The sequence below is a fragment of the Choloepus didactylus genome, chromosome 2, assembly GCF_015220235.1.
Source record: "Choloepus didactylus isolate mChoDid1 chromosome 2, mChoDid1.pri, whole genome shotgun sequence".
NCBI classification, from domain to species: Eukaryota; Metazoa; Chordata; class Mammalia; order Pilosa; family Megalonychidae; genus Choloepus; species Choloepus didactylus.
Genome location: NC_051308.1, coordinates 193270521 through 193296007, shown reverse-complemented (window position 1 = coordinate 193296007; position 25487 = coordinate 193270521). Strand labels below are relative to the sequence as shown.

At 36.7% G+C, this 25487-nt stretch overlaps 2 protein-coding genes across 4 annotated transcripts in view; both read right to left on the bottom strand.

Moving 5' to 3' along the window:
- NDC1 (NDC1 transmembrane nucleoporin) overlaps nt 1-19564 on the bottom strand; it is a 46920-nt gene extending 27356 nt beyond the window's left edge. The window contains exons 1-10 of one of the 2 annotated variants that reach the window (XM_037827177.1): nt 19434-19564; nt 17900-18020; nt 15144-15245; nt 13128-13302; nt 11055-11193; nt 6496-6604; nt 5185-5236; nt 3229-3361; nt 2295-2387; nt 730-811 (exon numbers count right to left, since the gene is read on the bottom strand). In XM_037827177.1, coding sequence (XP_037683105.1) covers nt 730-811; nt 2295-2387; nt 3229-3361; nt 5185-5236; nt 6496-6604; nt 11055-11193; nt 13128-13302; nt 15144-15245; nt 17900-18020; nt 19434-19490 — 1063 coding nt within the window. In that variant the 5' untranslated portion in view covers nt 19491-19564. The remainder of the gene's footprint in view (nt 1-729; nt 812-2294; nt 2388-3228; nt 3362-5184; nt 5237-6495; nt 6605-11054; nt 11194-13127; nt 13303-15143; nt 15246-17899; nt 18021-19433) is intronic. The other variant, XM_037827176.1, reaches the window with a different exon arrangement.
- A 2472-nt stretch (nt 19565-22036) lies between these two features.
- YIPF1 (Yip1 domain family member 1) overlaps nt 22037-25487 on the bottom strand; it is a 68926-nt gene continuing 65475 nt past the window's right edge. The window contains exons 10-11 of one of the 2 annotated variants that reach the window (XR_005215366.1): nt 23480-23616; nt 22037-22980 (exon numbers count right to left, since the gene is read on the bottom strand). The gene's annotated coding sequence lies outside the window, so the exon portion shown is untranslated. The remainder of the gene's footprint in view (nt 22981-23479; nt 23617-25487) is intronic. The other variant, XM_037827174.1, reaches the window with a different exon arrangement.

Sequence of the window (25487 nt, the reverse complement as noted above, 5' to 3'; positions counted from 1 at the left end):
CTTTCCTTGTTCCCCAGTGGTGACTGGGGCGGACTACATTCCTTCTAGGAAAAAGGCAGAACATTGGCAAAGTTGCAGTTTTGAGAAGCTTGGTAAGTATGTAAGGGTGGAGATATGTTTCAAAGTTGCCAAGAGCATCCTTGGGTCACTGTCAAATCTAGTTCCTATCTAACTTTTTACTTAAAGGGAGGCAGAGTAGCAGAGCAGGAGGAGGGAGCATTCCACCTGGAGTCCAATGACAGAATTTCTTATTCCAACTCTGCCATTAACTTTATTTAAGCCACTTAATTTCTCTGATACTTAGACACACACCCCCTCCCCATCTAGGGATTAGACCACCTAATTTCTAAGACTCCTAAAAACATTAAATCTTTCAAGATTCTTAAATTGTGCTTCCTTTTTTAAAAAAATAATTTTATTTACAAACCTGCATATCACAACTTAAGTTTTTTTTTTTTTTCTAAGACTGTCAACCTATTTCAGGATTTCTTCAGGTGAAGGGAATGAAACAGTTGAAGGAAATAATAAACAAGTTAAAAAATACTTTCCTGGGGACATAAAGTCTACCTACTGCAATGCACTTAGTTGTTTAACATTTAAATCAATACTCCATTTAATGGACTCACTGATGGGTCTTATTTTATTAAAAACACCTCTCTCACTAAAACTTGTAAATGGAACACTTTCTGTACCTACATGTCTCATAAGGTTTATTACTTTTAGCAATACCTGGTTGGCTAAGGCTGAAAACTTCTTGTCTTCGTGAAGGAGAATATTGAGAAAGCAACATCAGGTCCTGTAAAGCCAAATACTAAAGAAAAAAAAATACACATGATTTATTTATTTTTAACCCCTATATAAAATCTTATGAATTGGGTCCAGCATTATATGACCAAGGACAAATTAGTTGGAATTTTTCATGGAGGAATCAATATTTCAGAACCACAATCTTCCTTTTTAGACTTCTAGAATGTTCCTGTATCTACCCTTCCCATCTACTCTAGGCTCCAGAAACAAGGAACTACAGAACTCTCTCTGTTCTTTCCCACCTCCTAGAACCTTCCCTGAACTCCCCCCACAAACATATAATCACATAGCTTTGAATTGTGGCACATAAAATATTGTACTGTAATTGCTGGTTTACTGTCTTTTCTGGTTCTACCCACCAAACTGTGAGATCTAGGAGTCCAGGGAAATGACTCTAAAGCAAGAGTCTTGCTTATGACCACAACCAAAGGCAGTGCCTGTCACATAGTAGACATGCAACATCTATTAAACTTTTTTTACTGAAAATTCTCATTTTCTTTTCCTGGCAAACCTCTTTATTCATCCTTTAAGACATCATCTCCTCTGTGAAGCTTTCTTCTATCGATTCCAACCAGGATAAGTGGTTCCTTCTGCACTTGCCATAGTAAATTTTAATGAATTTTGTGTCTGTCTTTTCCATTAGGCTGAGCCATATCTTATTCATCATTATACCCTATGCAACCAGCAGTAACTACATTTTTGTTAAATAATCATGAATAACTGATATTTTACAGTTTTCCTAATAAATTAGTCATAGATGATATTTAAAAGCAGAGATTTGGTAGTTCACTTTCTTATTAGTTTATAACTTCTGTCAAGCATGATAAAAACTCTAGGTTCTAACTATTTTCTTTCAATTATTGTTTAAATACTATGACCTTTTAACAGAGTCACACACATGGTAGATCTACTTTAAATTTCAAAATGCCATTTGAATCAAAACAATTCTCACTTAGCTTGATTTGAAAACTAAATTGCAATTTCTTTAAACTCTTTCAATTATAATTTGTTTTAGAATCATTATCAGTAATTCATATTTAAAGAGAGTCCACTGAATGTCTACACACTGCCAACCAGGACTCTGGATCACAGAAGCCAACAAATACTACATGAGTAAAAATATAACGATCCAGTGACAAAAAATCAGCAGTGTTATGTTTTGCCATCAGGCAAAGTTTGTGACAAGCTAATGCACATAGCTCAACATCATATTTTAGGCTTGGAAACATTTTTATATCTATTCTGAATACAGACCCTGTTAGCCAGCTTGTACATAAAATACTGCAACATATACTTACATTTTAGTCAACTGGAATGAAAAACTGAAAAAGTAACCAGCATTCAGTATAGTAAGTAGGTGATTTTCATAATACCTAGTACTAGAACATACTAGACAGTCAAATAATGTATCTGCTAATATTAAATCCATTCTGTTAAGGTATGTTAGAGATGGCTATGTAAAGATACAACATACATAGTTCTGGTACCTTTATAATGAGGGGAGGATTGCTGTTTAAAACTTTAGGGAGGCATTCATCTGACTCTTCTGCAAATGGTGGCTGAACAGGGAACAGATGAGCCTATCAAATATAATCAGATACAAAAACACTGAAAATGATTATTTTCATGACCTTACATTCAGTAAGTAAGCACCAGCTGAAATTATGAAAGAAGACAAAGAACCCAATTAACACATTTAGTGTTCCTTAAGAAACAGGTTGCATTGAAAGTATGAGACCCAAACACCACCTTCTAAACTGTTACTATTTCAATTTTATTAGACCACTAGCTGCCAATAATAGAAACAAATTTCAGAAACACAAATTCTCTAAAGCCACAGTCTCAAGACTGTAAAATGAAACAGAAATGCTCATTTCCTAAGATAAACACTTGGATGACAAAAACAAAATAATTCCCATTTGCTTAAAAAGTTGTCTGAATTATACAGATGATCACATCAATTTTCAAAATCATTCCTTCAATATAAATTTCAAAACTTTCCTTCAAAGAATACAAATATTTTATTGTCTAATATTTAAATATCTTAACATTTATCTGAATCAACAGCATGTAAAATTAATTTAAAATTCAAGTCCATTTAGTATATACACTCAACAGAGAAACAGAAGCCTCCAGAAGAGACTACAGATAAAAGCAGAGTACCATTAGCAGCCCAAGCAGTTTAATTTTCAAGAGTTAAGTGAACATCAACACTGTCTCTCAGAAAAAAATATGAAGTAAATGATGGTTATAAATGATACATTCCTAATAAAGTCTCAGAGGAGAGACTAACACCTAACTTATCAAAATGGCATAGGGCATAGCATGGTGATCACTGCCCTACTGAAAAATCAATCTATTCACTCCAAAATACAACAATATTAACAAAAAGAAAAAAGTAAAAAACAACTCTATACAAACCTCTGTGGCATAGATTTTGAAGAGCATCCATGAGATGTACCAAGTCATCAGAAGAAAGACACCACACAGCCAGACATGGTAGAATAATGAGAGATTCAAGAGGCCACTCACAGTGTTAAGAGGATGTAACTGCCTACCAAAGAAGAAATTACCATTTAATCCTATGGGGGAAATACAATCTGTACAATACAATTCAGACTTGGGGCTACATGCTGAAAAACCAATCTTATTTCTAAGCAATAACAGTGATAGGCTCCTTTCCTGTTGTACCCTATAGAGTTCTTTCCCTAATACCTTCTTATGAGGTATATAAAGGAGCCTTAAGGGAAGAGCAGACCTAATTTGGCACTGCAGTTTCTTGTGTTCCAAATCTCCACTCTCATTTACTATGGAAGAAGAATGAGCCAAGCTATATAAGCCTAACTACTAGAAGCTGAGTGAAATTTAATTATTGTTGCTTTGTAGTTTGATACTTAAAAAACCATTTAAAAGGACTAGAACCTCTCCTGGACCAGATTTCAGTTCTATCTGTACATCCTATAAACAGTTTCACAGTGGTTAAAAGTACTTACTACTACCTAAAAAGAACAAACTTTACTTTTAAAACAATTTAAGAAACTTGGTTAAAATGCTAAATTAAGCTAATGCCTTCTTACCAAAACCCTGAATAAATCAATTAATAATAAAGTCATCATAATTCTACAACCAGACAACTAGCAATCATTAAAACCAGGATTCGAACCTCAGACTCTGCCACTGGAGTGCTATGATTAGGTAAGTCACTTGACCTCTCCAACCCTCAGTTTCCTCATCCATATATGGTGGCATAATCTCTACATTCTACCTCTTAGGGCTATTAGGAGATTTAAAATAGCTTACATTAGAAGTGTCCAGCATAGTGCTTGACATTCACTGCCACATCAGTTAAGTGCTGGATTTATTTTTAATTTTTAAGTAAACATTTACTGAGGGCCAGGCATACACAATGAACAGGTTATCAATGACTTTGCCATGCAAAAGAAACACTTTTAAAGTGAAAGGGGGAAAGAAATATTATGTAAAATTTCTACCAAATACCATTATTATTTTTCTCTTTCTATTTGACCCAGTTTGAAACCTAGGCTAACAGAATAAATGACTCATGTACTTGGGTTCATATCTAGAAGTTAAACAGGAGACAAAACTAAATCTTAACTAGGAATTTTTAAAGTTAGAAACTGAAATCTACCCCTTTAGAAACAATAACATCTCTTACCAAGTAAGATATAAACACCCATAAATGCCAATATTTTCACTCCCAAAAACTAATATGAGTGAATTCCATGATAGAAAAAACCTCAAAGTAGAATAACCAATAAGTAAAATGAACACTAATCAAAGAAAAATAAACATTTATTCAGCAAACACGTATTAAAGCATTAACTATGTACAGGTCACGGGGGATAGCTAGAACAAACCCTTGTGCTGCCACTTGATTGCCACTCATGACCTTCAACTGGTGACTTGGCCTTGCTCAATTTTGGTTTCCTCATATCCAAAATGAGAATAATGCCAGACCATGGTGAATGTTGAGCTATCACATGTGAAAGGGCCTAGAATACCGTCTACCACAACACAGCATAGACTATTGAGAAGAAAAGTAAAATAAGCCAGCAACTTGAGCTGTCCACTATTTATAAAATAAAAGTTGTAAGCTAACAAAAAAACCTAATTATCATTGTTGACTTCTGGAAAGAGGAAATGGGTGACTGGAGACAGGAGTAGGAGTCTTTCAATGTATACCCTTTTACATACCTTTGGGATTTTAAACTGTTAATGGTAAACCCATTCAAGACAATATAAATTTTTTTTTTTAAGTGCAAAAGGCTAAATAATCTAAACCAAACATCTGGAAAGTAACAAACTTCTACAAGGATGGAAACAGAGTTAGAATTAGACTGTTCATATATTACATACTCATCTTTCTGAAGGTCCATAGCAGTGCTAATCCAGGCTTTGGGAATATGGCCTGAAGGGGACAAACAAATACCACACCATGACCATAAAATGTTAGTAAGAAAAATCATATTTTAGAATATGACATCAATAAGCTGGCCAAGTTTAGACACCAAGACCTCAAAAATGCTAGCTTGTTTTATTAGGAATGGACAAGAGAAAAGAATAATTTCTAAGTACAGTCAGTCCTCACTTTGCATGTTTCCAATATGTGCAAATTTCAGTTACCGTGGTTTAGTTAAATAATACCAGTCCCCCAACAACACAGTTCAAATTTCAGTTACTGCAGAGTATATTAACTGTGAGCAATTACATATAGCACAAACTTTGCTGCTGGCTTTTCATTCCAGAAATCACTATGTAAATAACAGATGCACACTCATCTGTGACCTATCATGTCACCTCTTTCAAAGACTGTCAGTAATTGGTAACTGTGCATCTGTTATTCAGTTCAGGCACAGACAGCAAAGCATATAACACTGCTGTCTCTTTGTCCGCCAGTGATAAACCCACATGACATTTTGTAAAATGATAGTCAAAAAAAGGAACTGGGAAAGAAGGATCAAAGTGCAGCAAGGAAACAAAAAGTGATAATACTGGAAATGAAATTCAAATTGAACATAAATGGAGTTATAAAATAGTCAACCATGGGAATGTTCACAATGTCACTGTGACAGCCCAAATGTCAACTATAGGGGAACATCTAGGCTGATTGTAGTTGGTTAATACAACACAAGGAAGAATGATGATTATAAGAACTATATAGAAGAATGGATTATATAAATTACAAATGAAAAAAAGTTTGACAACAGAATGATTCATACATAGAGAGAACAACTTTGTAAAATTATGTCCATTGAAACAAATAGGATCAGAAATATGACAGTCTGAAAATGGTCTATTTTAGAAGGCTGGTTATTGTTTATATTATTATGTGTTGCTATTGAGGTTAATGTTTTCCATTCAGGTTGTACTGTTCATTACACTAAAATTCATATTAATAAATTGTACAAGGTTTCCTTAGCAAAAGGCTGTTTCAAGTTACAAATTTTTGAAAAAAGTATGTTATTTCTAGATAGAGTAATGATTAAATGACATACAATATTTTACCTTAACCAAATACTCTTAGAACAATTTAAACAAGGAATGTTAGGCCAATCACATACCTACAATTGTCGGCACATAAAAACCTAATCAAGAAAAACTTTGTAGATGATATTTTCTCGGATATGAGGTAATACGTATACTGTACCAAAAAACAGAAATTCTTACCAAGAAAATAATACAAGATGCAGAAATTTCTAACAAAGAATAGGGATTCCACACAGCTGTGTTTAACTAGTAAGAGCAGAGATCTCCTAAAGCGCAAGAACTTGTACTGCTGTGGAAAAAGAGAAAGAATCAAATGACACATCCAAAGAGAGATTCTACTTCATTCTACAGCAAGCACTTATAAACTCTAACAGTCAATAAATAAAAGATTAATCACTGTATAAAAATAACCAGTTTATTCCAGAGGCAAAACATCAACTATTTCTGATGTTAAAATATTTAATATCTACCTTATACAACATTGTACTGATATGAGATCAGAAATGAGAAAATTAACAATATATGAATTCCTACTTTATCCTAAGGACTATAAAGATAGAAAAAGTACAAAAAAAGCATAAAATATAACAATATTAGCAGCTAACATTCACTGGGCACTTACCTTGTGCCAGGTACTATATTAAACACTTTACATGCATTAATCCTTTTAAATCTCACACCAACCCTATGAAGGAGGTTCTATTATTATCCTCACTTTACAGATGAGGAAACTGAGGCATGGAGAGATTATAGAGCTTAATTAATATCACCAGCTATCAAAAGGAGAATCTGACTGTATGATTTTACTGTATTCTGTAAACCTACAACTTCTCTAATATTAAAAAAAAAAAAAGAAAAAAAAAAAAGAATAAGAAAAGAAAATCTGAGATTTGAATTCAGGCAGTCTGCCTTCAGAGCCTGCAATACTAAAGATAATATGTACTGCCTTTATATTAAAATTTAAAAAATGCTTTTTACACATCATACTGAGTGAAATGTTAGACATAGTGGGACAGATATTGTATGATTCTAACTTATATGAAATAGCCAGAACAGCCAAATTCATAGAGACAGAAAGTAGACTATCAGGGGAAGGCAGGGAGAATGGCAGCTAATGCATAATGTGGGCAGGGTTTTTAATGGGGAGACGGGAAAGTTCTGGTAATGGATGGTGGTGAGGGTAGCACAACATTGTGAATGTGCTTAATACCAGTGAATTGCATGCTTGGGAGTGACTGAGATGGGAAATGTCTGTGTTATATATTTATATTTCCATAATTAAAAAAAAAAATAGACTAAAGAGACAATAATACCTAAATCAATACATGATCTTGGACTGGATCCAACAATGGAGGAGAAAAATGACCAAAAGGATATTAGGATATACAAAAATATTAAAATATACAATGTAAGCTTTTTAGCAATGTAAAATTTCCTGAACTGTACTTAAGGTGGTTACACAGGTGATATCATTTTCTTAGGAAAAGTATGTGAAAGTTTTAGGTGTTCAAGGAGCATGATGTGTACAACCTACTCTCAAATGTGAGAACATAGACAGATAGACAGACAGACAGACATAGATAGATGGATAGGCAGAATAATTTGGCAAATGTGGTAAAACGTGAGAAGCTGGTAGACCTGGGTGGGGGATATGTTGGAGTTTTCTGTATGGATTTGGTACTAATTTTGCAACTGTCTTGTAAGCTTGAAGTAATTTCAAAATAGGTTTATTTTTTAAAATGCTGTTTGCAGAAAAATGGGAAGCAGTAAAGAAGACAGTACCCCAGGAATTGGGAGACTGAGTTTTAGTGCTCCCACTTTCTGTGCAATCCTGAGCAAGTCATGTCTCCTTCTCTGTTTTCCCATCCGTAAGATAAGAAGGTTGAACCAGCCAAATAGTTCCTTAGTGGATACCTGCCAACTCTAATGACCTAAGAGATAGGAGTCAAATAAGAAAAAATATAAAAAGTATTTTCCCTGAAGAAACTACACTTCTTATGAAATAAGAGGTGGTGTTTGCCTCTCTATCCCTTCCACCCCAGTAATGCCAATAGAGAAAACATGAACAATTACTAGAGAGACTCTAAGGAAACTTAATGAACAAAAGATTAATTTCCCAAATTCTTATGTTCTTTCACGCTTACCACTAGGGCTGATCCTTCTTTAAGGAATTTTAGAAACTGAAGAACAGCAAAGAATTACAGCATTTAGGTGGACATTATATCTTCACACTACGTCTCCAGATGCCTGCAGGATCTTACAAAAAGCAGCCCTTATGAACACTTGGTTACCAAAAGCACAGCTTCAATTATACTGGTTTATACAGTATTTTCCAAGTGCAAAGTATGGAACTGCGCTATTTCATACAACTACTGGGTGCTACTAACACCACAACCACCACCCCAATGAAAAAGTCATGGTTCCTAAAATATTCCTACTGCAGCTCTCACCTTAAACATCACTCACAAGGGTACAGAGAGAAGGCTAGGGAAGCAGGTGAATATTTCCACAGCTACGCAAAGAATACGTAGCAAGGTACTGGAGGTACCTTATTTTTCTCTAACACTTTCTTTTCTTCATTCTCTATATTCTTAATTGTGTTTGGATCAAAGATGATTTATCATGGATTTTTCAATACAAGATTTTGGAGTTTTCTCCTAGGGAATTCTAAGTAGCAAAACTGAAATCCTGTTTTGAATTCATCTTCACAAGATGTGAGGAATTTCCAAATGGGACTTTTTCTTCATAGTCTCATGAAATGCAGGGTGGTAACGGCCAGATCCTTTTTAGTGAGCACCATCTCATTTCAGTACCAATATTTTCATCAGATTGTTCTCATGGATGCAATAGGTATGTGGAAACTATTATTAAACTAGGAGAACTCTAATCCTTCACACTCTCATACATTGTACTCTCATAATGACACATCATTTGTTCACACATCCCTCTCTCCCACCAGACCACATACTAGTGGGAAGCAACTGGTTCTAACATTTTCACTTCAATGCTTAGCCCTCAGCCTGGCACAGAGTAGAAATAAAGCAAATAATAATGCAGTCAAGTGGGAACAGCTGGGGAGGGTCTTCATACCAGTTGAAACATCTAGACCAATCTTTCTCTCTCATCAGAGGTGACGGCCTTGAGTTACAGAAACAGCTCCTACCAAGTGGATTTTTAAAAATCTAACTGAATGATAATTTAAACTGTCCCACTCAAACCAGCTGAAACTGTTTTATTTATTTATACTTACCTTGCCTTGTTTTAAAGGGGATTTAAGACAGTAACTGACAGACCTCGTGCATCCCCAAGCTCATGAGGTTCTTAAGTTCAGAAAGAAGCTGGTAATAAGGGTTTGCTATCCAGAATACATAAAGAAATCCTACAGCTCAACAATAAAAAGACAAACAACCCAATTTAAAAATGCACAAAAGTCATGAATAGACATTTTTCCAAAGAGGAAATACAGATGACTAAACAGCATATGAAAAGATGCTCAGCTTCACTGGCTATTAGGGAAATGCAAATCAAAACCACAATGAGATATCATCTCATACCTACTATACTGGCCACTATTAAACAAATAGGAAACTACAAGTGTTGGAGAGATGTGGAGAAATGGGAACACTTATTCACTGCTGGTGGGAATGTAAAATGGTGCACTGAGGAGGACGGTTTGGCAGTTCCTCAGGAAGCTACCTATAGAGTTGCCTTACGATCCAGCAATACCACCACTTGGCATATACCCAGAAGATGTGAAAGCAGGGACATGAGCAGACATTTGCACATCCATGTTCAAAGCAGCATTCTTCACAATTGTCAAAAGATGGAAACAACCTAAGTGTCCATCAACAGATAAACAGATAAACAAAATGTGGTATACATATACGATGAAATATTATTCAGCAGTAAGAAGGAATGAAGTCCTGAAGCATGTGACAATATGGATGAACCTTGAGAACATTATGTTAAGTGAAATAAGTCAGACACAAAAGGACAAATAATGTATGAGCTCACTGATATGAACTAATTATAATATATAAACTCATAGACATAAAATACAGAATATAAGTTACCAGCATATAGAACAAGGATAAAGAATGGGGAGCGGTTGCTTAACATGTGCAGAATGTTTAAGTCAAAATGAAAAATTTGGAAATGGATAGAGATGACAGTAGCACATTGTAAGAATGATTAACATTAGTACCGAATGGTGTGTAAAAGGTAAAGTTTAGACTCATGTATGTCACTAGAAGAAAGTTGGAGGTTAAAACATGGGAATGTATACCACAGTGAATCTTGTGAAGAACAATGACTGCGATTAACTGCACAAATATAAAAAAGTTCTTCCACAAACTAAAAAAAGAAAAAAAAAACAAAAAACAAAAAAGAAGAAGCTGGCAGCAGCACAGAGGTACTTTGCATGAATGTCATCATCAACCTCCTCCAGCCCTGCCTGCTAGGTCACAGCAACTGCCACTACCTAGCAGGGAAGGAAACAGTAGAACAAAGTAGTATTTTGTGAGTGGCAGCAGGAAGGACAGCAACAGCTCTCAAACATAAGCAAAAATATCATGAAGACAAATCTCTCCTCTCTAAATGGCATTCTGAGGACTTCAGTCCTAAATTTTACCGATCAAATCCTGAATGAATCAGATTAGGCCAGTTACACACACATATACCAAGGTAATTTTAACTCTGCCAAATTTGAGACATAAGGTAATGCTCAAATAATATCTTACCTGTATGATGGGAAATGGAAGATAGTTCATGTTGTTAACAAAATACAGAAGACTATAGCTATAGCCCATGAATGCTCCAGCCAGTAGGAAAAAAAGGTGATATTCATTTAAGCAGGTTTGTACAGCAGGGGGATCTAAGCTGAAGGGAAAAAGGTTATTAATTCAACAAAGAGTCAGAGGCATATATTGTTTTAGGCCCATTTTTTACTAAAGGCAAAGCTTTGACTTAATCACTTAAGAAATGCCCCAAGTTCTAACGGAATAATTCATTTTAGGTAATGGGGGCAAAAGGTTAACAAGACCCTTTTCCCTGATGCATGCGAATCTGACTGTTGGTTAACTCTCTGGCTCTCTTCCCCCTGAAAATGTGATAAAGGTAAGGTTATCACCATACTAAGCAACCTTGCTTCCAGCAAAAACAAAACAAAACAAAACAAAAAACCTCCTGGTTGGTAAACTGCATCTAGTCTGAGAACTTAGAAATAAACTAGTTATAACTAATGGAGATATTAACTAGGCTTTCCTTCATGGGGACCCCTGGATGTTCTGCCTATAAAGTTGCTACAGGAGACACTGGATCCTGTGGGGCATGAGGCTATGAGATCAGGAGAGCTGCCAACCTGTCTGATGTGGATCTCTTCTCCTTGCACCTAAGTCGAGTCAAAGAACTGGGGAGGAACGAGGTAAGAAGACAGCTTCCAAAAGGCAGTGGGACCTATCACCTGTATGAACTGCTGCAAGGACTCCTGCTAAAGAGGAACGCTTGATGCTCCCAGCTGGCAAGCTATAGCTGTCTTGTAAGTAATGAATATTTAGAGGATCCCCTGGAGGGCACTGCCACTACCCAATCATCTTTACCTCAATCTTTTAATTGTAAAGATAAGATCTTATCTATCTGATGACTATCAGGCTCAAACTCCTTTGACATTTTACTGAGAATCTCTATGACTATCAAATATCTGAGGTCTACAGACCCAATATATCATAATTCAGTAGTAGTTAATTTTTCATGAATGAGGTAAAGGTTGTGGGCCTGCCCCATTATCTATCTCCATGAGAGGTGAGACTCCTAATTGATTATTTTCTGGACCCTAAGTTACAAGATGATGAAAAGAGATTAGTTTTCCTAGAGACTCTGACTATGAAACCATCAGTAACTGTACTTATAATGGCAAACTTGTGGCTCACTGCTGCCTCCTGCTCCCCAGACCTTCACTGCCACCTCGGCTAAAGACAGAGATGTACAAAGAGAATTCAAGATTCATCCAAGATGAGCAGTTGGGATTTCCTTATCCACAATAGACCTGTATTCAGATGTTCTTTATCATTAAATGTTTCACAAGGACAGTTCTTACTAAAAAAAAACAAAAACAAAACTTAGTCCGTTAGGAAAAAAACTTCCTTATATAACAGGGGGCCAAGAGGACATCAAGTATTCAGTAGTATTCACGTAACACTGTTTTAAAGAAGTGGAAAATAGGGAATCTACGATTACTCCATTAATCTTTTCTAATTTTAAATCAAAATAGCAACTCGCAATTTATATTAATGCCATGTATTCAAGAATTGCATAAGTTTCAAAATTATAAAGTCACTCTATAGAAGAAGATAGTTATAATTATTTTTAATTTTTTTTAATTCTCTCCATACAACACTTCCTTCAAACGCCAACCCAAATGCCACCACCTCCAAGAAGTCATCTGTGGATTCACCTTGCTTTCTGAACTCCCACAGGTTTTATTGGCACATCTCATTTTCTTCCTCCTAATATATCCATTTGTGTCCATGACTTAATTTCCCTACTGATCTCAACTCTCAAGGAGCTTATGTTCTAGGTTTGAATCGTCCTCATATCTAACATCACCTCACACAGCACTTTGCAAATAATAGATTTTTCTTTTAAATTACTGAATTCAACAAACTTAAAGCATCAAAAACATTTGATGTATGTAAAAAGCACTTTCTGTAGAAGTCTGAAAATCAAAGAATGCCCATAAACTATCAACATATGTAAGTCATCTTTGGCTTAGTAACTAAACAGGGTTACTTGGAAAAAAAAAAGTTTAATATTACCTCTCAGTACCTGTGCAGGGAACAACAAGAAAACTGTATCGGCCCTTGGACATCACTGCAGCACACCAAGCCACCACCATTCCCATTGCAGCATGAATAAACGAGTGCATGACCTGCTGAGGGTGAATGATCTTCCCTATCAATGCCAGTCTGGAGCAGGGAATGGAAGGCACAACTGCAAACAGAACACATTACTCTGGCTTTATAAGCTGCAACACATGAAGTTAGAGGACCCAAACTATACCCTTTTACTCATGAATAAATAATCTAAAGGGAAAATACAGTAAAAAAAAAAAAAAAATTCAAAGTTAAAATGTGAAAAGACAATATGATTTGAAAAAAGATTGAATATAAAGTGCTCACACAGGAAGGAATCAAAGAATCTAGAAAGCTGAAATCTAAGGATAGCATGATGAACATTTTTCATTTTTAATTAAAATATCCTGAGAGCTCAAATAGTGAATATCCTTGCCCTCCTAACTGCCATAAAAGGGTAAATAATAATAAAAAAAGATAGTCCTTGCCCTCCAGGAAATTATTATTTCAGCACTTGAAATTGTCAATACATAGTTCATCTGTGGAAAAAAAAGCCACATACTGGGTAAATAATGACAACACTGAATACTAAAATAAATACCTATATGGGGATTTTTAAAACCTCTCTGATGATGAAAAAAGTTTTCTGGAAGAAGTGAGTTGGGGAAGGAGAGAATGGGTCAGATGTGAGGGATATTGGCCTTTGAAAACAGCAGAGCTCTGATCTATCTATGCAGCTATTCTTCTTTTAATATACTCAGAGTAAGAGGGAGGGTGGAAAAATAAGTGTGAAGGAGAGGGCTCAGGAGCTTTACACTTTGGGGAAGAGGCTCTTATTACCTCTCTCTTCCCACCAAAATTGCCCATGAGGGCCTACTGACTGCTATTTATAATACTCTGAAAACAAAAAGCCCTTTCATGTTCCTAAGTTTTTTTACATGTTCTATCTTCTCCCTAAAACATCATTTTCCTTCTTTGCATCCTTAATACAACTCATTCTGCAAGATTTAGCTTAAGTACCATCTCCTCCAGGAAGCTCCCTATGCTGTTTCTCTCAAAGCAATGTATCAAAATTGGATATATTTGATGTTTACTTGTCTGTCTCCCCATTAATTGTGATCTTTTGGGGAAAATTTATCCCCACACAATGCATGGCAGTTAGTAAATGCATAAGGAATGCTTGAATAAAGGAATGAGCAAAGGGACTAATGAGGCTTTAAGAATGAGTAGCTGGAGAGCCCTACTCTGGCGTATCTCATACAGAAGATGACCCAGGTACATGAGACAGTGAGAAAGAACATATGCTGTAAGCCAGAGTTTTGTACAGGGCTTGAAGGGGAAAGAGATCCAGCAGTCAGTAGTGTGGGATTAGGATAGCAAAGGAAGAGGATCTTGAGTTAGGATTGTAACTAACTCAAGGAACTACTAGTTAACACATAAGAGTGATATTATAGTCAAACCAGTTTCAGAAAAAAACTTATTACACCATATGGACAGACTCAAGAAATATGAAAAGGCAGGAAGAGCAAGGAGAGAAACAGAATAATAAAAAAGCTCTACAATCTAGCAGACAATTCTCCCAAGGCAAAACACAGAATACCTTTAATTTTTTTGAAAATCATAGAACCACAGACTTTTGTGTTTGAAAGAGACCTTTCAAAGCTCTTTGGAAGACCAGAAGTCACCTGGTCCAATCTCCTACCCCACAGATGAATTATTTTTTATAATACACTTCCTGAATTACAGCTTTAACACAAGCTTCCAACCATTAAAAGGGCTAAGTATTTTTTAAAACAGAGAAACTAGCACTCAAATACATTTTAAGGGAAGCTACTCAAAGCATATGATTCTGTACATATATTTTAAAATTTGACACAAAAACACAGCCTGTTATACACACCCACATACAAAATGCATTGAGCCTGCCATTAGTAAAATAAACTCAAATATTTCTGAGATGGTTAACATCAGAAAACTCACCTGCATAGAACTCCACATTGAAAATACTTATTATCACTATTACCATTGACAGCAGCAGAAGGTAAAAGATTATATAGGAACTATATAAATCATTGAAAGAATCTAAAACACAAGAGAAATGAATTAGTAAAGTTTATTCAGTTGTTAGCCACGTTCAGTACTGCAAAAGAAAAGAAGTTTAAACCACAACTATAAATACTTTAGCGAAGTATCTTTTCTTCAAAAATTTAATCATACATTGCTGATAGGTCCAACAGGACATCAACTCAAGAACTATAGTCAGTTATTTGGACTTAGCTCTGAGTACTTTAAAATTATACTAGAATTTATTTTAGATGACCCAGATGTTAACATCAGAAAAAACACCATATGCAAACATATTTCATCATGTGAAACAGAGAAGTACCATATTTAGTAATATACCAGCAAAGTTTCTTGTTAAAATGTAAACAATATTTTTCAGATATTATCTTAATAAATATAATCAGCCCCAAAGCTAAAGGCAAAGTAACATTTTTAGAAACAGCAATATCATAAATCATCTAAATGAACTGAATTTTTTTTAAATCATGATATCCCTGTGAAATACTAATACATGTACATTTTAGAGCATTTCTACAAAAACATGGCAAAGTTTAAGACAGTTATAGATTATCACTAAAAACATATGTTTGTTGAATAGATGTAAGAATTAATAACAAAACCAATTACTTTTAAAAGTACAATTCATTGATCAACATTAATACGGAATATTACTAAGCATCTACAATTAAATGACTCTACCCAAGCATTACACTGAGCCAAAAGAATGAAAAAAAAAAAATGATTCATTCGAATATAGGTGATTAAGGAGAGAGTACAATTTCTCTGAAAAGATTCCGTAAGGCACAAGTAACATTAGACGGGAAAAATGGCACAAATCAAATTCAATCTGGAAAGAAAGTATTATTAGGATTAAAAAACACCTAACCACAAAATGGCAAACACCTTTTATCCCAAGTGCCAATTGTGAACAACTGGCAGTGGCTCTAGAATACAATAGAGCCATAGTCAATGAGTGAAGGCAATTTGGGGCAAAGTGGCCACAGAAATACTTGCAATCCCTGCACTGATTTTTGGCTTAATTTCATTTGACCTTTGAGACGCTTTCAAGAATTAATTTACATATACCTACAAAAATATATATAGCTTTAATTCTTTAGCAGCAATTTCTCCAAGGACTCAAGATAAATTTTCTACTCCTTGAAAATAGGCATTTTCTTCTGAAAAATTAAATTAGAAACAGACTTCACACTTTTTAAAGCAACAAAGTTTTGTTGTTTTTGAGAGTGAAAAAAACTAGATTTTCAAGAGTGCGCTTTTTCTCCTCAAGCAAGAAAACCTATTCTGGCAACATTCACCTCTTCTTATTTGTATTTATTTATTCATGGTAGGAGAAAAGAGGCTTTCAAATCAGAAACCAATGTTCAAATTCCAGTTACTCACTAGTTGTGTGCCTCTGCCCAGATTATTTAACCTATGCAAGCCTCAGTTTCCTTATTTATAAAGTAGGGAGTAATGCATCTTTATTATGCAGGGTTATAGGGAGGACAAGGAGTAATACACTTATACAGTGCTCAGCATGGTGCATAGCAAACAATGGATGGATAGTAACCCCCAGATATTATTAACAACATAAGGAGCAAGTTACATTTTAAAGTATTTAGCAATTTTTTTGTTTCCAAGGATTTTGAGAAACACTTTAGCCTGCCTCAATCTTTTCATTGTTATCAATCTTTGTGCGCAATTCTATCTACCCTCATCTTATATCCTCCTTTCCCTCTTCTCATCTCTCTACCTTATTAGCCACAATATAGAGATGAAGCATTCCTAATTTTAGACATATTTATTAAAGAGATGTAGATCATATTTTCTAGCCACAATTTTTAAACAGTTGACAGGAACATCTCTGCTTCTTAAAAAAACAATCTCAATAAAGCTGTCAAAAAGGAAAGACAAATAAATAAAAATTAAGTTAACTTTTCATTTATGTGGTCTTCTAATGATCTTTTTGCTCCTGTGGTTAAACATGGTCTTGACACTTTCAGTAATCTTATTTTACAATAAATGGTTGTTTATGTTATGAAAAAGAATGTCTTAAAACTACCTCAAAGTGAATGTTTTACTGTGTCAATATAGACAGTAATTAAAAACAAAATATTTGATATTCAGAATAAGCAAATTCATAGAAAGCAGATTTCAGTACACGGGGCTGGGGAGTTACTGCTCAATGGATACAGAGTTTCTGTTTGGGGTGAAAAAAAAGTTTTGGTAATGGATAGTGGTAATGGTAGCACAATATTTTGAATGTAATTAATACCACTAAGTTATACACACAAAAGTGGTTACAATAGAAAATTTTGTGTGGTATATACGTTACAATGAAAATTTAAAAAAAAAAAAAAAAAAAATCAAGGAGAATGGAGAAAGTGGCCAGATGCAAAAGAAGAAAGCAGAACCAACAAGACTTAATGTTTTGAGTAGAAGTAGGGGCCAAAGAGAAGGCAATTTTATTGGAATTGCAATTGACATGCTAGTGAATTATACTATCCGAGAACGTGTTTCAGCCCTCTGGTTTTCTTTTTCAGTCTTTTTTTTTAACTTGTCTTTCAATAGTTTTACAGTTTTCTTCAAAAAGATTATTTGAGACATAATGCAATTTTTACCTTGACAAGTAGGTCCTATAAATTTGTTTTCCCCAAGTTAATATCACTTACCTGACAGCCACTTTATAGGATGAAATAAATCAATGCTACCAAAGATTATAAATACTGCGGTACAGATGGGCAGAAGCAGCACCGACCAAACAATACTTGCAACTATCCTCCAGCCTAAAACCTATAATTAAACAAACAAACAAAATCCCTCAATCATGAGGTCAGTTAAATTATTTCAGTTATTTCAGCTATGCAAATCCTATTTTTTCATTAAGGACATAAAAAGGTTAATTAGTAATATTTACACGGTTCATGAAGCTAAATATAAACTCAAATGGTCACAACTATTAGTAACATTACATACATTACAGGATCCTGAAATATCAGTGAACTGATGCTTGCATCAGTCCAGAGTCAAGTGCAAGCATTACATGTTTGGGGAGGGGCTATTATCTTTACAACTACATTTTACAGTAACCTACTTGTCTCCCTAGGTTTCATTGGTAGGCATATTAAGATCTAAAAGCTGTATACAGTTCATGGGAACCTTCTGTATATTATAATTGTGATTGAAATGATCATATATGCACTCTTTATTGGGCAGCTATTGGATCGTATTCATCTCTGAATCCCCAGTGACTACCAGTTAAGAGGTGCAAGATTTACTGTTGAGTAAGTAAACACAAGGGAAGACAGTGAAGGGTTTTAAGAATGGAAGTGACTATCTGATTTGTGTTTTGGAAAGTAAAACACCCTTGTGTTTATAAGATGGCTGTGAGGAAGATGAATTAGAGGGGCCAAAACCCAGACAGGAGACAAAGCAGTTAGGAGGTAGTAAACCGCAGTAGCCAAGCCGAAGATTATAGTCAATATCTGAAGGAAGGCAGTGGCAATGGGAAAGGGGAAAAGGACTCAAATTCCAGCCATGTTTCTGAGGCAGAATCTACAGGACTTCGTCGTTGAATAGTATCGGTAGTAAAGAACAGGGTAGAATTAAAGATCCAAAAATCTTCAGCTTAGAATACACGGTAAATAGCAGTGCCAGTGGGGTAGAAGCACCATCTTAAAAGCGGGAGTGCTCCTATTTCTCTAACTTTTTACCAAGGATACCTACCTAACCTGCGTACTAACCCCCAGCCCTGGCCTCTACTAACGCCGCACCACATTTTCCCCAATTCTGGACATTCCTTCCTACTACATATCCCAAGTCACCAACAAGTTATTTATTTTGCACCTACTAAGTACACCACCCTTGCCTAAAGTTTCCCACTCTCTGCCACAATTTCCATTCAGGTCATCCCTCTCAGTCTGACCAGCATCTACTAAAGACAGCTCCTTCACAGGAGAATAATTCGTTAACAATTTCTCTCGGACTCCCCCTCCCACTCGTAACCAACTTCCACTCAGGACTCCCCTCCTATCCCGTAACGACCTTCCTGGCCCGCCCTATAATCAGCCCCTCAGGTCACCCTCTCCCCACGCCGCACTCGCACTGGCCCCTTCCCCGACCAGCGCGCACGCGCAGACAGCGCCCGCCTGCCCAGCTCGACCCCAGCAGCGGCCGAACGCGCGCCACACCGCGCGCTGCACTCACACGCCACAGGATGTCTCGCGACCCGCCGGCACACGGCCGACTCGCAGCCGTGGCCATGGAGATGGCGGAGCCTACTCTGAGCCGTGTAGGAGACTGTGGGCCCGCCCGCCACCGCAGTTCAAAGGGAGGTAGGCCCCAGGAGGACCCCGTTGGGGTTGCCTCAAATGCTGCCTGAGCAAAGCCCGGCCCAGACCCCAAGCCATCACACCGAGGTTTCGTTTGGACAGGTTCTACGGGCCAGAACCGCCCCACAGACGCGTCCCCTAGAGGGGGCCGTGACTCCAGGACCCGCTCTAGAGACTCTAAAAGATCCCTCCAAAGCAGGGACAAGCGGGGCGCCAAAAACGGGGGGCGGCGCTGCATGCTGGGAACTGTAGTCTCGCCGGCCCTCTGGGAACAAGGAGAAGGAGCGTTGCATTCTGGGACTGCGAGTTCTCAAGGAATTCTAAAGTACTGCATGCTGGGAGTCGAAGTCTTCCCGGAGGTGCCTTGTTGCTTCCTGGGACTCGTAGTCTTTTGTAAAACCGATACTAGCCACATTGTTTACTGCTCGGAATTCTACAGTTAGATGGATTTGGCAAAATGATTTGCCCTCATTTCGCCGGATTTTACTTCATCAGCCGCCTGAAAGTATGACCCTCTCCGCAATAGGTATTGAGTAATTTTACAGAAATCGAAAAATCTCCATACCTAGAGGTATATATACCTGGTTTCAGGTGACCTTGAGTTCAGGTCAATTACATACAATCAAAGTATTGTATTGCATGGTAGTTTTCCAGAAATCCCCGTAAAAGAGAGCTAGCACGCTTTCTTTGCTCCTTCTTAATTCCCCTCTCCATCCAGATGCCTGTAACTTGGAAGTGTTGTATGCTCTAGCATCATGTGGAAAGTGAGTCACACCTTAAGGAAAATGAAGTATTGAGTTTGAAGGAGCCTTCTTTACCAGAGGCAACCATACCAGTCCTGGTGTACCTGCCTTTACCTCCTGATCTAATTTACACCAGAAAGACAATTATTTATTGGTTATGCCACTTCTATTTTTATGGCACTTATCATAATCTGAAATCATTTTATTTGTTCACTTTTTGTCTGTTTACTACTAGTATACAAGTTTCATGAGAGTAGTGGCTTTGTCTATCTTACCATTGTTTCCAAAGTGTCCTTTATATAGTAGGCAGTCAATGAATGTTTGTTAAATGAAGAAAAGAACGAATGAATGGAAGAAAACAACTGTGGCAAACAGTGCCTATTCAGGACAACAAACATGGTAGATTTTAAACCAGAGAGGGATTTAATGCAGGGACGCGATAACCAGTGTTGGAAAGGATGAAAGAACAGAGGGGAGAAGGAACAGGGTTGTAGTAGCAAAAGGGAGAAGGAAATTGTTACCCAAATATCAGAAAGTTACTACTTCTTTGCGTTACATCCCATGATGCTGAGTTCCTGAGACTGGTGGCACTGCTGCTGCTATTAGAACCACACCATTGCTGTTGATGGGCAATGGAATAATTAGTATTCATTGTAACTATTGAAACCATCTCACCAGTGCCTACAACAATATGCAGTTGCTCTCTGAGCCTTAGATTCCTCATCAATAATAAAGCCATTTTGCATGATGTTGTATTAAATGAAATTTTGTTTGCAAATTGACAGAGTAGACTTTCAATATATGATAACTATTAGCAGAAAGAGCACAGACTTTGAAATTAGGTGAACCTGGGTGTACCAGTTTGAATGTATTATGTCCCCCCAAACGCCATTATCTTTGATGTAGTCTTGTGTGGGCAGACCTATCAGTGTTAATTAGATTGTAATTCTTTGAGAGTTTCCATGGAATGTGCCCCACCCAACTGTGGGTGATAACTCTGATGAGATAATTTCCATGGAGGTGTGGCCCCACCCATTCAGGGTGGGCCTTGATCAGTGGAGCCATATAAATGGACTGACAAACAGAAGGAACTCAGTGCAGCTGAGAGTGACATTTTGAAGAGGAGCTACAGCTGAGAGGGACACTTTGAAGAAAGCACAGGAGCTGCAGATGAGAGACAGTTTGAAGACGGCCATTGAAAGCAGACTCTTGCTCCAGAGAACCTGAGAGAGGACAAATATCCCAAGTGCAACTAAGAGTGACATTTTTGAGGAGCTACAGCCTAGAGAGGAACATCCTGGGAGAAAGCCATTTTGAAACCAGAACTTTGGAGCAGACGCCAGCCACGTGCCTTCCCAGCTAACAGAGGTTTTCTGGACACCACTGGCCATCCTCCAGAGAAGGTACCTGATTGCTGATGGACACATTTTATGGCCTTAAGACTGTAACTGTGTAACCAAATAAACCCCCCTTTTATAAAGCCAATCTATCTCTGGTGTTTTGCATTCTGGCAGCATTTGCAAAATAGAACACTGGGTTATCCCTTGTCTGTCACTTAGGGACTATAGGGTCTTGGGAAATTGATTTTATCTTTTTAAGCTTAAGTAAAAGGAAGATTAAAAAGTGTCCCTATAGACAATGAAAGCATTGCAGGAAGATGTGCACTAAACAGACGAAAACTAAACCCTAATCCTTCTAAATGGTCTATCACAAATTAAGAAAATTATACAAGATATGAAAGAGCAATACCAATTAATATTTTTTTAAAAACTCAGAAATTAGGAGACAGAACTCAGGGGAAAAATAAAAATAAAAGAAAAATCATTATAGAAATGAAGATTGAACTAGCAGGAACTCAAGAATAAAGAAACATAACAGGTACTTCCATAACAGAGGAAGGACATTTTTAAATTAAAAAGGAGTAAAGAAAGAGACAAAAAGGATTTTTTTTTAAAGTCACACATAGAGAGGATAGGCATAGAAGATCTAATGTGAATAATTTGAGACCCTGAAGAATCTGGACTCTCATTTTAAACTACCTATTTCTCTCTCTCTCCCAACAAGGTAAAGGTATGTGCTAATTACTCAGTCTGTTTTCAGATTTCCCTAAGATTTAAAAATGAGCCATCATTTTCCTAAAGTTTTCATTTCAAAACCTTCAGTTGCTTTATAGTCCTAGGCATTTTACAGCCTGAAAAATATTAGGGGGTGGTCGTGGCAAAAAAATTCCTTCTTTCTTCCCAGCTGTAACTTGGTACATGAAGCAGAAGTTCCAAGTTTTCAAATTCAGTTCTTCCAAAAGAGAAGGCTGCTGATTCAGTAAAAATGTGATTAGCCATTTCCAAAGGCAAAATAAAAACTATTTATTTTGCAAGACAGCTCCTTAGACATCCACAGTCTCTTGTGCAACAGTATTTTGATGAGTCAAGCAAAAAAATAAATTCAAAAAACATGGATTGTATTTCCCAGTAGGGCACGTAAAAGATGTGCCCTAGGACAAACCTGAGTCATTATTTTTGCCAAACTCCAAGCTTGAGGGAAGAATTTGAAAGGTTCAGCAAATTGAAAAGAAGGCTCAGGTTTCTCCTCCTTCCTTGGATGCCCCTTCTGGACCCAGACTGCACTCTTTTGGCTCTTTGATGGGGCTTGCCTCTGCCTCCTATTACTTGGGGGTCATATCTGAAAAAAAAAAACCAAAAGCAAACAAACAAAAACAATGAAGATAAAGGGATATCCTTGAGGGAAAACATACATAGTATAAGCAGCATGTATAATCCAGGCTTCAGAAATGTCTTTTTCTCACTTTTAAACACTGCCTTGGAGTTGTTTACAAAGGCTGGGTTAGCCTTCTATGACATAAAGACAATTTAAAAAAATGACATCTGTGGCTGAAAATGAGTCTACATGGTGCCTCTTGGTCTCCAAGTAGATGAGGAAGAGGTAGGATCAAAGGATTTCCTCATAAATATGTATGTGCCTGGGGGGTAACGGGTAAAGGCACTGGAGTCAGTCAAATGCAAAATTGAATCATAGGGTCCTGCTTAATAGCAGTTGATTGCTTGAGCAAGTAATTCGCCCTCTTAGTGCATTAGTTCATCAACTGTAAAAAGGGAGACAATTGTGTATACTGTTCTTACTTTATTCATATCTAGCTATCTAAACCGATCCCTTTACTTACCTTTCTTATAATGTGGTAGTTATTAATGCTGTTCACCAAGTATTTCCAGCCCTCTGCCCCATGGGCACATAATAGGATTGTACTTCATGGACCTCTTCAATGTTAGGTTTGGCCATGTGACAGTTCTAAGCAATGCACTGTGAGCAGAAGTGTCATGTGTCACTTACAGGTGGAAAGTTAAATTGCCAGTGTGATACCCTCCAGGTCTCTCTTTTCCTCTGGCACAGTGACCAACAATATTTGAGATAGTGATTGCTCTATCACCCCATACCCTGCGTGACTGTAATAGTCACCCAGCCAACCTGTGTTGGACTTGTTAACATGAACAGGAAATAAAACTTTGTTGTTTTAAGCTGTCAACATTTAGGAGTCCTTTGTTGTAGAATAACTTAGCTTATCCTGAATGACGTAAATAATAAATCAATAAATGTAGTTGACTGAAGAAGGCTTGGAGAGTCCTTGAAAAAGTCTGTTTTATGTATTACCTTATTGGTTTTACCCTACCAGTATTTACTAAACGATGAATGTAGCCAGGTATGCTACCAGACCCTCTGGGGACACACAGAGGAGCACAGTTCCTGCTATCAGCACCTTCCTCCAGGGTACAAGGCCCTTTCTTTAGAAACAAATTCTCCTAAATAATCAGCTCAGTCAATGCACCTATTAGAAATGGTTATTGGTTTTTAGTTTACAAGTTGTTTTTGAGAAAAGGATGAAAAGCAGTACAGGTCTAAGAAACTAAAACTGATCTGCTTACAGATCCCTCACCCCACACTAATGCATCATGTTTTCTTTGCCTCCATACCTCTGTTTAAGCTGGTTTCTCCAGATTTTCAAACCTCATGCCTTCCATGAAGCCTTTCCTGTCCCACACTACTCTTCCTTCTTCTAAAAATCCCATAATTCTACTATTTATTGGAAACATCCTGCCTTCAGTACCAGAGTAGAGAAAGAGCAAACTTTGAAGCCAGACAGTCCTGGGTTCAGGTCCTAGCTTTGCCCCCTCACTAGCTAAGAAAGCTAGACATCTTGCTTTGGTTGAACATCCACTATATACTGGACACAGTAAATCATATATCAATTTAATTCTCATACTTGATCTTCAATATTGATTATACAGATATAATATTTTACAGAGAAAGCCAGGATCCATGTCTGTATCAATTTGAACATTTCAAATCTTTTACACAAATAGTTTTTCACTGTGTGATTTACTTATTTGCTTGCTCTCTCCTTTCTAAAAAAAAATTGTGCAGAGGTTTTCATTTTTGTTCAAATGATGTCCTTTAAATAATACTTTTATTTGGTGAGATGGTGGATTATTGTCTGTTGTTTCCCTTTTATGAATAATAGTGACATTACATAGTAACTTCCTCCTCCCTTTCTTCTCCTCCAGCATCTGATTTGAAGTAATATTTTTTTACTCTCAGTTAATAACAATAAAGAATCAGCAAGTTTCTTTCTCTTTATTAATGCTCTCCCCATTCTCCCTGTAGATTTATTGTAAGGGCATTTAACCATTATAAACAATATTCTTTCCATTTATCATCATTCATTCTTAGTCCTACAAGTATTTAGGGCTCAATACCAGTTATGTCAGTGTTTCTCCAGTAATTTTGGCTCTTTGAAAGACGTTCCCTAGAAGGTGCCTCAAAAAGTTCTCATGAATAATAGTGAAAAATAGTTACTGTGTTCTTCCATGTTTATAATATTTTGTCTGTAGCCTTTACACCTGAAAGTCAGTTTGACTGGATGTAAAATCCTAAACTCACATTTTCTTTCCTTGGCTATCTTTATTCCTCTATAGTCTTCTGACATAAAGTGCTGTTGTCAAAAGTCTCATGACAATCTGATTTTCTTTCCCTTAAAGTGAATCTGTCTTTTAGCCTGGATGCCCTTATTTACTTTTTGTCTTTAAAATCCACTAATTTTACTAGTACATGCCTCCATGTTGATCATCTTGGTCGATTTCCCCAGGTATGAGGTGTGACCTTTCTGTACGTAGTCT